Source organism: Panthera tigris, chromosome A1, assembly GCF_018350195.1.
Source record: "Panthera tigris isolate Pti1 chromosome A1, P.tigris_Pti1_mat1.1, whole genome shotgun sequence".
NCBI lineage: Eukaryota > Metazoa > Chordata > Mammalia > Carnivora > Felidae > Panthera > Panthera tigris.
The window spans coordinates 19,821,859-19,835,459 of NC_056660.1; the positions used below are offsets into that span (position 1 = coordinate 19,821,859).

The following is a 13,601-nucleotide window of genomic DNA, read 5'->3' on the forward strand; positions in this document are numbered from 1 at the left end:
CAGGTCTGATGGGGTTGGGAAAACACATCTATTAAAAAACACATGGAGAAATAAAAACCCTCTACCTTTACTCAGATGTGGGAAGAATCATTATCTTTAATACATTTAACATGTAATTAAAGTGACAAAATTCACTTTTATGCAGGTGCTTTGGGGAATGTGTGTTTTGTCACAAGTAGAGCATAATTAAAATTATTAACTGGAGATGTTTGAGGCTGCTGTGGTGTAACAGAAAAAGCAGTGATTTGGACCCAGATGGCCAAATCACTTACTCTCTGCAAGACATTGTTTTAATCTAGAAAACAGGAATAATAAGATATTTGTGATAGGCCTGTTTTAATGATTAAATGAAATGATTTATTTGGAAGCAGTCTAGCACTTGGTGGTCAGTTGAATGGAAATCTGGAAAAGCATTTACAGTAACAGATTGTTTTCAACCGAGGTCTTTAGAGTAAAAACTTAGGAGAATGAAGTAACTATGTCTCATGTGCTTATTTTAGCTGTATCTGTATAAGCTTTTGTTCTTGAGCTTGTTTTTTGAGTGATAGGAGACTCGTGATACATAGTTTTAATATACGTGTAATTAATGTGGCCTTTTGAGAAAAACATCATGTGGAAATCTTACCTTTTTCCCCCCTTATTTTCAGCTTCATTTACCTCTTAATTCTCCTTTGCCTGGAAGTGAATTGACCAAGGAACCTTTTCGTTGGGATCAGAGACTCTTTGCACTAGTGTTGCGGTTGCCTGGCACCATGTCAGTAGAATCAGAACAGTTGACAGGTGTGCCTTTAGATGACTCTGCGATCACACCAATGTGTGAAGTGACAGGCGGTAAGTTTTTCTCCTGGCAGTAATCCAGTGAGTTAAGGCAGAGTTTGTCTGAATGTTTTAAAATGCACATTTCAAAACCTCCATGTTGTCGTTCAACACGCTAATGGTAGGAATTAGTAGACCTACATGGTTTTAAAAATCCATTGATGAATGTCTGCGATCTGATTTGAATGGGGTTTAAAACTATTGGATCTGAAATGAATGGTCTTTTTCTCTACCCATATAGAAAGTGCTGGTATTTGAAGTTGTTAAACTTTTTTTCTTCTCTATAAAGATTACCAGTATTTACAAATGTGGCAGAATTATTTTCTGTGAAAAATGCAGAGAATTTTGAGAATCATCTCATCAACCATATAATGATCAATGCCTGGTTAAGTACTGTTTTCCCAAGAGGGAAAGAGAAAGCTGGATAGCAGGTTAGAGGACCAGGTAGAGAGGTCTTACCCATCTGGTCCCTGTGTTAAGTGAACAGTAATGATACTCTTGAAAGAAAATATGTAACAGACTCAGAACTTCTGTAATGTGGAATTGGTCAGCAGGTGGGTTAAATTCATACCGATAGGTATTGAGTGTCTACTGTGTATGAAACACTATCTTATGCTTTCAGACTTCAGTAGTGAGTATGACAGGCAACGGTATTCTTGCTTTCATGGAGCATTTTAGTTCTCACCTAAGGAATTTGATACTAAAATGTCCAGGTCTGGCATACCACTATTTCACCTGTGTCAGAGGCCTGTGACATTATTAGTCTCCAGACACAGTCATAGCCAGCTGTATCAGTTTAAAGGAAAATATGAGATTTAATTAATTAACATTTTAGGTACCTTTCTTCAATTCTGTGGGGAATTTGGAAATCTGCAAAATTCACAGACAAAACAGGTACCGTACCTACACAGATATGTAAAGTAGATAATTAGGAAGTTGTTTTCACATTATTAAATGTTCTTATTTATAGAAGTACTTTCTGGTGAACTCTTATAATTTTTTCAGTTTAATTTATATTAAAAAAAAAAGTTATATACATACATCTTAAAGGGAAAACCTGTCTATCGAAATGTGAAAATTCACTGCTAACAATTCCTTGTGCATGGATAATATTTTTCAGTGACAGTCCCAATTGTTCTATGGGTAGATTCACATTTGTATTCAGAAAAGTTTAGTTTTTAGCCTTGAACTGACTTACTTGCTAAAATCCTGATACATCTATCTATCTATCTATCTATATCTATATCTATATCTATATCTATATCTATATCTATACATAGATAGGTAGATAGATAATATAATTTTTTTTTAGTTCTAGTTTTTAATTAACAGATTGAAGTCCTTAAAGCTGTAATTAACACTTTTGCATTGGAAAATTTTTTACTATATATTATTTACTCAGAATTAGGGTAAAGTTATGGGACTATATGTACTGTAACTTTGGTCTCCTAGAATCAAGAATATTCAGAGTGTGAAATGAAGTGAGTGGTATAAGCAGAGAGGGTCTGCAGTGAACCTGAGAGATCATGTAGTGGTTAATATCCTTGCCTTTGGCAGTAATGTACTAAAGCTATTCTGCTTATTCTTTGAAAGGAACATCTCCAGATGAAGTCACCCTTGGTAATATCTTTCAATGACCCAGAAACCTTGGTCAGGAAAAGCTTCCCCAAATACATATCCTGAATGTCTCCTGATGTAGTGGTTTATTTGCCTCTTTTCATGCTCTTGCTATAGCAATAATGAGAAGCTGCTCAAATGCCACTCACCTTTTCATAGATCTGAATAATATGTATTCCTTTTTTATTATTTTAAAACGAAAGTTTTACTAACGAAAGTTTTGAGGATAAAGCACTAGAAAAGTAGAAAGAACAGAAAAGTTAAACCCACTAGTATTGCACTATCCAGATATATAATCACTACTAACAATTCCTGTGCATTTTTAAACTTAATGGTAAGAGTAGTGTATGTTCATTTATTTTGCCTTCATAGAATAATTCTTGTTTACTAGGGAAAAGTTGGAAAGAAATGTGCCTGTGTTGCCAAAATCATTAGTATTTTGTTATGTTTTCTATGTGTACTGTAAAAAAATTATATAATTGTCATTGTAAGCAATTTTCTTTTATTATCAGCTAATGAATGAGTATCCACTCTATATAACTGTTCTTGGTGCTGGAAATACAGCAGGAACAATAATAAGCAAAGGTTACTTTTTTGGACTGTGTGATAGATAAAATCATAAAATGAATAAACACTATTGGAGAGTGCTACTTACTATGAAGAAAATGTAGGGTAAGGGTGTAGAGAATAACTTGAGGCAGAGAATGAGTGTTCTTAGAAGGTCTTTTGAGGAGGTGACTTTTTTTTTTTTTTTTTAAGCCATAAACCTAAAAGATACGCTTACTTACCCCTCCTAGTTTGAATCAATTTAATATATTAGTTATCCTCGGAGATTATTATACGTGTTTAAAGAAATAAAACATTTATTTATTTTTTTAAGAGATTTTTTTTTTTTTTAACGTTTATTTATTATTGAGCGACAGAGAGACACGGAGCATGAGCAGGGGAGGGGCAGAGAGAGGGGGAGACACAGAATCCGAAGCAGGCTCCAGGCTCCGAACTGTCAGCACAGAGCCCGATGCGGGGCTCGAACTCACGACCTGTGAGATCATGACCTGAGCTGAAGTCAGTTGCCCAACCAACTGAGCCACCCAGGTGCCCCAACAACATTTATTTTATAAATTACATTTGTATATCTCTAACCTTAAAGGTAAAGCCGCTTGTTTTAATAGAGATTAAATCAATCTTAGTTGTGTCTTAAAAATATTAATCTCTCTAAACTTATTGTTACAGCATGTTCACTGAATCTTTATTGAGGTAGAACTGACCTACAGCGTGTTAGTTTCAGGTATATAGCATAATGATGTGATATTTTATATATCGTAAAATGATCCCTCACAGTAAGTCTACTTAACATTCGAGCAAAGATCTGAATAATGGAGTAAACCATACAGAGAGATGTAGTAAGGGAAGGAACACACTCTGTATTTTGGTGAGCGGCAGGAAGGCTGATGTGAAGTAGAGAGTAAACCGGTGGGTTTAGGGCAGTAGGCGAAGGACAAAGATTGAATAACCTTTTAGGCTATAATAAATATTGTTTATTTCCAAATATGACGAGAAGCACCGGGGGCTTTTTATATAGGAGGTGACATCTGATTTCTTTATCTGAAAGATCACTTCAGCTGTTGGATGAGAATATAGCGTAAAGTGGCAAGAATAGAAACAGAGAGGCTGGTTAAGAGATGACAGTACTTTGGTGTAAAGTGCCGGGTTTGTGGGTGGTGAGAGGTGGTCTGATGCAAAGGGGAACTAAGGATGAGGGCAGTGAGGGAAGAAAGAATGAAGGATGACCTGAGTATTGGAGGTAAATGGCTATGACATGGACTGAGATGGCACACCAGGGAGAAGCAGGTTTGGAGGAGGTACAGGGCTGTCAAGTCAAAAAATGCTCAATGGAGATGATGGTAGAAGCATTTTACAAAAATTGTGTAAGATTGTAGAGTAAATCAGTTTAACTTTCTTAGCCTCTACAAGGACTGTTGCTCAACTTACTGGAAATATTCTTTTTATCTCTTTTCCATTTGACTAAAATGCTGGTATAGTAGGCTTCTGTGGGAGAATATTTTTTTTCACTTTTGCCTTTAGACTCACTTTATTTAGTTTGATGTTTTTGTGGACTCTACACAACAATAAGTGAGCCAGCTTCTTGACTGTGAGGTATGTGCTTGTCTCACAAACATAAGCAGTGATCCTAGAAACTTATTGCTTCAATACAAAGGGTCGTACAGTACAAGAGATGAGTTTTGATCTAGAGAATAAAAGAAATATTACATAGGATATAGGCTTACTTTGTAAAGATGCCAAAATTTCCTATTTCCTCTTTAACTTTCAAAGGAATTAATGGATCTTTATTACTTGCCAGGAAACTTAAGTTTATTAGCTTTTTCTTTAATTTTAATAAAGTATCTTTGTAATTCTCTTTTATACTAAGATTTTAACTCATTTACTCATATTTTTCTAATCACCAACCGATGATGACACAGGTTAGAAGAGCAGAGAGAATTGCTACAATTACACTTTAGAAACTTTTGTTTTTTTATGACTTCTTAGGAATATGCTTAAATTTAATGAAATAAGATATTCAGCCTTTATATGATCTTCTAAATACTTTGTATTAAGATGATCAGCCTTTCTATATATTGCTTTATATATGTTTGACTCAAAAATATTTTAATCTGCCAATTCTTTCAAATAAGTGTGGTTCCATTTAGGCATTCTTTTTAAAATACTAATTTCAGGGGCGCCTGGGTGGCTCAGTCGGTTAAGCGGCCGACTTCGGCTCAGGTCATGATCTCACGGTCTGTGAGTTCGAGCCCCGCGTCGGGCTCTGTGCTGCCAGCTCAGAGCCTGGAGCCTGTTTCAGATTCTGTGTCTCTCCCTCTCTCTGATCCTCCCCTGTTCATGCTCTGTCTCAAAAATAAATAAAGTGTTAAAATACTAATTTCAAATTAACATCATGATTTCCAGGGAAAAGAGTATACCCAGATTAAAGTTTCTAATAACCTGTAAGGGTTTGACTCTTGGCTGTACTGCTGTTACTAATTTGGATAAATTAACCTCTCTGTGCTTTAGTTTTCTCACTTATAAAATGAAGAAAGTAACCCATACAGTTGTGGTTAGGATTAAATAAATTAATATGATAAAGCAAGTAGAATAGTGCCAGGCATGTAGACACTCAGTAATTGGTAGGTATTTTTATGATTACGACTATTATTATCGCATACAGGTAAGTTGTTTGTTATATGATACTTGTTTTTCTAAGTAGAGCTGACTCTGAGGATTTGAATCCTACTACTGCCTAATGTTTTCTTTTCTGAGTAGCCTTTCGCAAATCACATGTTAAGTATAAACTGATATGAGTAATTTGATAGGTCAAATATAATCATATAACTGTATTTGGAAATAATTGATGGAATCAGAAAAAAGAGTAGGACTGTTTTCATAGTGAGGTTATTGCAGATAACATTGTAAGATGTTTGAAGGTTTTCAGCATTGGTTTGGATCAACACCTATGAGAGAAATATGATACAAGTTACATATGTAATCACAAATATTATAGTGGTCACTTGAAAGGTGAAATTAATTTTAATATCTTTTAAGTCAATAAATAAAAATATTTCAACATGAAAATGATATTTAAAAATTATTGAAAGAGTTTACATTTTTCCTATTAACTTTACAAAATCAGGTGTATGTTTTATGGTTAGTATACATCTAAATTTGGACTTGTTATATTTCAAGTTCTCAGTAGCCATATATGGCTGATGATTACAGTATGGGACAACACAGCTCTAGATATATTTATTGAAAATCCCTGTTTAAGAGATCTTTTCACTAGTATTTTGTCTTAACCACTAGCATTTTAAATGCTTTGTACTAAAAATCCTATAGGTTAAAATACACAAAAGGGAAATTCATTTAAGATAGGTTAATTCCCAACTATGCAAACCAGATGAAATTCAGAAAAGCCCATGCTACCATCTATTTGTTAAAGTGCAAATGTTTAAAATATGCAATAATTTCCATCAGACCAATTAAATAATTATTGATTATCTGCCATGTGCTTAGCATTTATCTTAGTGATAATATTTTTGTTGAGCAGGAGTAAGATTTTGAAGGTTAGTTATTAGATGTTGTGTATGTGTATGAAAGATAAATTGGTAACAGTTGGGAGATAATTTTATAAATGCATTTTAAGTTATATTTTATATAATATGCATATATACTACATATATAAGTATATAATGTGATTTTTTTCATTGTTGTTTGTTCAGACCAAATTTCTATTTTGTGTATACCTATATTTAGAAGAAAAAGTTTACGTACTCTCATAAAATGGAATTGTTGGTGGATTAAAAATAACTAGTTTTCTTCGTTTTTCCATAAGATCATGAAATAAAGTCAAACTTTACCATTGAACTTTTGTTAATAGTATCAGAAACCTCACTATGGTTCTGTCTTGCTGAAGGTAGAAATTTCTGCAACTAACTTTATTCTTTTTATCTCAGGCCGTTCATACTCTGTATGTTCTCCAAGAATGCTTAATCAATGTCTGGAGTCCTTGGTACAGAAAGTGCAAAGTGGGGTGGTAATAAACTTTGAAAAAGCAGGACCAGATCCTTCCCCTGTAGAAGGTATTATTATACTTTTCTTATAGACATTCTAAATTTCATCATTGAACTAGAACTGAAAAATTACCATGATTTGGCTTTAAGATGGACAAGGTCAAATTGTTGAGATGACAAAATGGCTATTGGTAAAGAGGGAAAATTAAACAGGAAAGTCAAGGTGAACCGATAGTGGTTCAGTAGCATCACTTTTTTATATTGATTGTTGATAGCCTGAAATTTTTATAGGAGTCGAAAACCTTATTAACCATTTGCAGATTAGCCACCTTATATTTCCTTTTTAGGAAAAAGTGTGCCACTTTGCTTCTCCCCAGCATATATGCTTCTCCTGTGTCCCATAACTCCAAGAGTGTTCAATCCTAGGTGTTTATTTCCTTAGCTGCATTTTGTAAGGATCAAACTGGTCAGAAACAAACGGTTTGTGTGGTTACAAAAATGAGAAACTAGCCTTTGCCATTAAGCTGGACTCTATTAACTCTAGTTAAGCCCCACCTGACTTTATTTTAATATTCTGTTATCATGAACTATTTCTATTAGCTAGAGGGCATAAGGGGTTACACTAGAACCAACGGACAGCTTATATCTGGGACCCTGTATGTAGTATGGCATTGCTTAGAACAAGAATTAGAAAGTCGTTAATGACACCTGGCAGAGGTTGTCCACTACAGTGGGTAACTGGGAGAAGAGAAAAGTCATAAAGATAAAAAAAATGGGTACTCTCAGAGGAGGATTATAGGGAAGGAGCAGAAGATGGTAAGATTATAGAAATTATGTCACTGTCTCTGGTTTAAATAAACAAGCTTTTTCTTTAATTGAATTCTTAGACATGGAATGTATTTTTGAATTATATTAATATTTGGCTTAGCGTTAGGCACCAAGTAAATGTTTATTGAACTGTTGAAGACAGTTGCTATTTTGCTAGAATAATTTTAGATTAAAGGTAGGTGCTTTGTATCTGGATTTGCATATTAAATTTTTTTTAGTTAAATAGGCTTTAGTTAAAATGATTTGAAAGAAATATTCATTTAGCAGTATTTACCTAGCATTTACTAAGCTAAGAATGATGATGAAGAGATTGGGTGTTTGCCCTTATCATCTGGTAGGGAAAACCTATCATTCATTAAACAAGTATTTACCATAAAGGAGGTTTTACATATTCTGACTCGGCAAGCAAAGGATACTGTGGGACCTCCTTTCAAATGTTGAACTCATAGTTGGAATTTGCAGAATTTACTCTCTCATGAATTTTAATATAAATGTTAAGTAGTCATGATAGTAGAACCATTCAAGAAAAATGAGAAAACTCAGACATTTTCATTAAGCAACGTAACAGTGGATATAATTTAACTTTTTTGCTTTTTTCCTTATTGACATATGCTTTCTTTGTCTGCATTTCTTTGCTACAGATGGGCAGCCAGATATATCAAGGCCTTTTGGATCACAGCCCTGGCATAGCTGTCACAAACTCATATATGTGAGACCAAATCCTAAAACTGGGGTTCCTATAGGTCATTGGCCCGTTCCAGAATCTTTTTGGCCAGATCAGAATTCTCCAACACTAGTAAGTACCTGAGAGACTGTGACTTTGTAATAGTAACCATTTAACTGCTCTTTTTTTTTTTTTTTTTTTTAAAGATTTTTCATTTTGAGAGAGAAAGAGAGAGAACACATGCGTGGCGGGGGGGAGGGGGGAGGGGTATGGCAGGCAGAGAGAGAAGGAGACTGAGAATCCCAAGCAGGCTCCGTGCTGTCAGCGCAGAACCAGATGTGGGGCTCGAACTCCTGAACTGTGAGATCATGACCTGAGCTGTAGTCAGATGCTTAACCCGCTGAGCCACCCAGGTGCCGCTTAACTGCTTTTCATACTAGTTTTAAGAACTGCTATCAAAGGGGTGGCTAATTTATTGGAATTAGACAATGTTCAAAGTGCTATGGTAAGCTGTTACTTGATTTCGTACACTGTATTGTTATGAAGTAGTAGGAAAAAAAGGTGTCTGTTTTCTTTAGAATCTAATACTATGCTTATGTTTTTACGATTGGCATCTGGATGCAAAATCATAGATGGAACAAGAGTTTCTCTTTGATCTCTAAATATAATATAATGTGAGGGCTTGTCTCTAGGACACAATTTAGAATTTAAATGAAAGTTTAGAAAATAGTTCCAGTTGTTTGTTTGTAATCTTTTAGGACGTAGTCTTAGAAATTCATGTAGACTTTCATGGTTTTAGGTTATGTTCAGTGTTCTCATTCAGAAGTTTAAGGTAGAAATGACTTTCTAGTCTTGTTTACATGAATTATTTTTAGAAACAGTGGGGCTTATTGAATGATCATTGTGAATTATCAGTATTCACTATATGGTTCTTATAGTGATAGGATAACCTTATGCAAATTAATATCTATTCGGTGTTGTTAATACACTGTTTTTTCAGATCAACATTTTTTTCTGGTATCTGAAGGTTTATAGGATACTGTGTGGGAGAACATGACAGTAGTTCTTTGCTATTACCCTTAGAAGATAGGAACTGTATTTCAAAGATCATGAAGCAGTTTTAACAATGTTTCATGCAGTTATCATACATGAATTAAACTGAACCCTTTCTGAAACCTTTATACTTCATTATTTTATTTTAATTCTAGTTAACATACAGTGTTATATTAGTTTCAGGTGTGCAATATGGTGAGTCAGCACCTCCATACATCACCCTGTGCTCATCACAGTGCTCTGTTTAATCTCCATCACCTATTTGACCCATCCCCTGCCGACCTCCCCTTGTAACCATCAGTAATTGAGAGTGCTTCTTGATTTGTCTCTCTTATTTTTTTCCTTTTGCTTCTGTGTTTTGTTTCTTAAGTTACACATGAGTGAAATCATACGGTATTTTGTCTCCCTCTGATTTATTTTGCTTAGCATAATATTCTCTAATTCCATTCATGTTGTTGCAAATGGCTGAATAATATTCCATTGTATTTATATACCACATCTTCTTTATCCATTCATCTATCGATGGACACTTGGGCTGCTTCCATATTTTGGCTGTTGTTGATAATGATGTTGCACTGGGGTGCATGTCTCCCTTCGAATCCGTATTTTTGTGTCCTTAGGGTAAATACCTAGTAGTGCAATTGCTAGATTGTAGGGTAGTTCTAGTTTTCACTTTCTGAGGAACCTCCATACTCTTTTCTACAGTGGCTGTACCAGTTTGCATTCCCACCAAGAGTGCACAACTTGAAACCTTTATACTTTAAACCTATATCAATTCTTCAGGGTACTTTTTACTTTTACTCTATACAGGTCTGTAAAGTGAGATTTACTTTATTTAGTAGGGATTTAATGAAGTAATACATGAAATTAAGGCTTTATAAATTTTAGTGAAGTATCTTCTTTATTCCTTTCCTTGTTCTGATTGAATCATCATAGTTTTAAAATCTGGCCTTTATAGATAAACTCTTAATTTCTTTTGTCATTTTACTTTCCCTTTGGGTGTCCATTCAACTTTCATAGAACAGATATTGTGTTTGTGTCAAATATTGCCTTGTTGGTTATTCATTCTATTGTGTATATGTGTAGTACTTGTTAAGTCCTAATAGAAGGAAATCCAAAACCAGTGTCACAAGCATAATCTGTTAATACTGCTCTAATGGCCTATTGCAAATTGTTAGAGGATTTTTAAGTGTGGGTAGGATTTCAGTTGGGGAGGAAACAATGTGAGAAAAAGTATGGAAGTAAAAAAGAACAAGGTGTATTTAGAGGAGTGAGAAATAGCAGAGTATAGGTGGGTCATACCATGTATGTGGGACATTGAGAATACTATTAAATAAACCAAAGTACTCACGACTTTAAATGCATGGTTAAGGAATTTGAGCTTTTCTCATTGGGGTTCACAGAATAAGTGAAGATGTTTTTAACAGAGTGATGCTGTAGGAAATTTAATCTGGTGGTTGTCACATGCAGCAATATTAGGAGATGAGTTGGAAAGAAAGCAGGTTATCTAGAGGGCTATTGCTATGATTCACGTAAGAGATGTTGAGAGTTTGAATTAAGATGATGGAAGAGAGAATCATAAAGAGACAATATTGGAAAGCACTGGCAAGATTTAGTACTGAAGGATATATTAGTGGGGAAATGAAATTTTTATTAATAATAGTATTCAAATAAGATGCAATGATACTAAAATTAAATGTGAGTTATTAGCAACTGGTTCTGAGTTTTTATTTTTTGTTTTGTTTAAATAGATTTTTTCATTTTTTTATTTTTATGTTTTGAAAGATACCTACTTTTTTTTTAGGTTCATTTATTTATTTTGAGAGAGAGGCAGTGGGGGCAGGAGAGGGCAGAAAGAGAAGGAGAGAGGGAGAGAGTCCCAAGCAGGCTCCGCATTTCAGCACAGAGGCTAATTCGAGGCTCAAACCCACAAACTGTGAGATCATGCATGACATGAGCAGAAACCAAGAGTCTGACTGAGCTACCCAGGTGCCTCTAAGTAGATGTTTTTTAATGTTCATTTATTTATTTTGAGAGAGAGGGAGAGAATCCCAGGCAGACTCTGCACTGTCACTGCAGCCCAGAGTAGGACTGGAACTCACCAACGGTGAGATCACAACCAGAGCCAAAATCAAGGGTCTGTCACTTAACTGACCGAGCCACCCAGCCGCCCCTGGTTCTGAATTGAAATCACGGTTCCACGAGTTATTAGCTGTGAGTTTGGTCTGTTATCTTCTCTAAGCCTCAATTTCCTGTCTGTTAAATGGAGATAATAGCTCCTATCTCATGGGATTGTTTTGGGGATTAAATGAAGTAACAAATGCAAACTTTTCTTTGTCACGTTCTGGAAGACACCCTCTCTCACCAACACACATTGTTGCTCTTGGATCTCAATATTTTAATCCAAAAAGATAAGTGACTTTTATGGACTGATTCAGTAAGATATGTGTCAGTTACATGCAAGATACAGGAGCACAGTATGAGTAAAACGATGGTGCTTACCTTCTAAAACGATGGCATCTTGCCATTCCATAGGAAGGTCAGACTTGTAACTGTAAACACAGTACACTACAGTGTGCTAACTGTGCAAGAGGGATGGAGCAGAGCCGAGAGGAGGTGATGCCTAAATGCCTGGTATGTCCTGGGAGTGTAGGGCAAGAAAGGGTGTCAGGGAGAAAATCTCTGAGACATTTTACTTGCCAGTTCAGACTTCAAGACTTAGTTTGTTTGCCAATATGCAAGGAAGAAAATAATAAAGCTGCCAGGGATGACATGAAAGCAGGAGTATGAGAAGATGATCTACTTGCGTAACTTGCAAGTCGTTTGGCATGGCTGGAGCGTGGGGTGTACACGGTGTGCGGTGGTTGAAGGCAGATGGGGACCGGATCATCAAGGCCCTTTGTATCTGATGTTTAGAGAAAAGAGTCTGGGTCCTATTTTTAGGTGATTAGCTTGCTACTTTTACCAAATAATTGCAGATAGGGAAATGACATGATCATATTTATATTTTGTGGCTATGGGATTGATTGGAGGGAGCTAATTAGGGCCATGAAAAATAAGTAGTTGTACTAGTCTAGTCTGAGAAATGATGATGGCATAAATTAGAATACTAAGAAATAAAAGATAAATTTCTAGAGAGTGAGAATTTAGTACTGACAGAGGGCAGTAACTAAATACTGAGCACCTGCCAAGTTGATGGGTTCTGCCTCGTGGTTTAGAATTTGCGGGATTTTATCTAGGCCTTTGTGATAGTTAAATATGGAGGATAAAGAGATGTTAAGGATAACCAGCCCCTAGGTTTTTAGAACAGGTTTTGTAGCTTAGGGGAGAAGTAACGAATTGCATAATAATGTATTTGAGGGACTTTTGTCTAGTAGGCAGTTGGAACATAAGAGAGGTGAGAGAGATCCGGTCCCAACACGGTGGATTGGGACCCACCAGGGCGTAGGTAGTAATGGAGTAATAAGAGTCTTTCATACTGTGAAATTTCAGGTTATTTCTTCAGAGCTTACATTTCCTTCAATTGGTGAGATTTTTAGGAAGGAGACTATTTGGCGGGCAGGGATTCTAACATGTCTTTTTTTTCCTTTAAGGTATTTTGGTTTTTTGTACTTTTAGATCAGGTTCTCCAAAGTAGTGTGTATATACCACAGAGGTAACCAAATGGTCTACTGGAATAGGGAAGGAAAACATTAGAACTTCTTTTAATGTATATTTTTCTCCTAATTTTAGTATTATTTTGGTATATATCTTATTACATACTTATACGTTAATTTACAGATAATTTATAAGTAAATGTGTATATGTCCTAATATATATTCAGCAATTTTTACTGACCACAAGGTCTATTATCAGTTTGGAAGCTACCACTCCATACAAGAAATTAAATTGCTACAATTGAGAACTTACTAAGGTTTCTGTACTTCAGTTGTTTCCTAGATGTGACAATTTATGAGTACTCACTTATTCCAAAATTTTGCACTTCTGACAAATTTGATTTTACCACCTAAAAAGATTTTTATGCTATATATAAATGGTTTGTCTTTTTTTGGTGAGTA

The 13,601-nt window shown here is 35.2% G+C and overlaps 1 protein-coding gene across 2 annotated transcripts in view; it reads left to right on the top strand.

Moving 5' to 3' along the window:
- The window catches only part of INTS6 (integrator complex subunit 6), an 89,032-nt gene that overhangs the window by 56,136 nt on the left and 19,295 nt on the right, over positions 1–13,601 (top strand). For both annotated transcript variants that reach the window (XM_042962910.1, XM_042962965.1), the window contains exons 6-8: positions 648–831; positions 6,942–7,067; positions 8,468–8,622. In XM_042962910.1, coding sequence (XP_042818844.1) covers positions 648–831; positions 6,942–7,067; positions 8,468–8,622 — 465 coding nt within the window. The remainder of the gene's footprint in view (positions 1–647; positions 832–6,941; positions 7,068–8,467; positions 8,623–13,601) is intronic.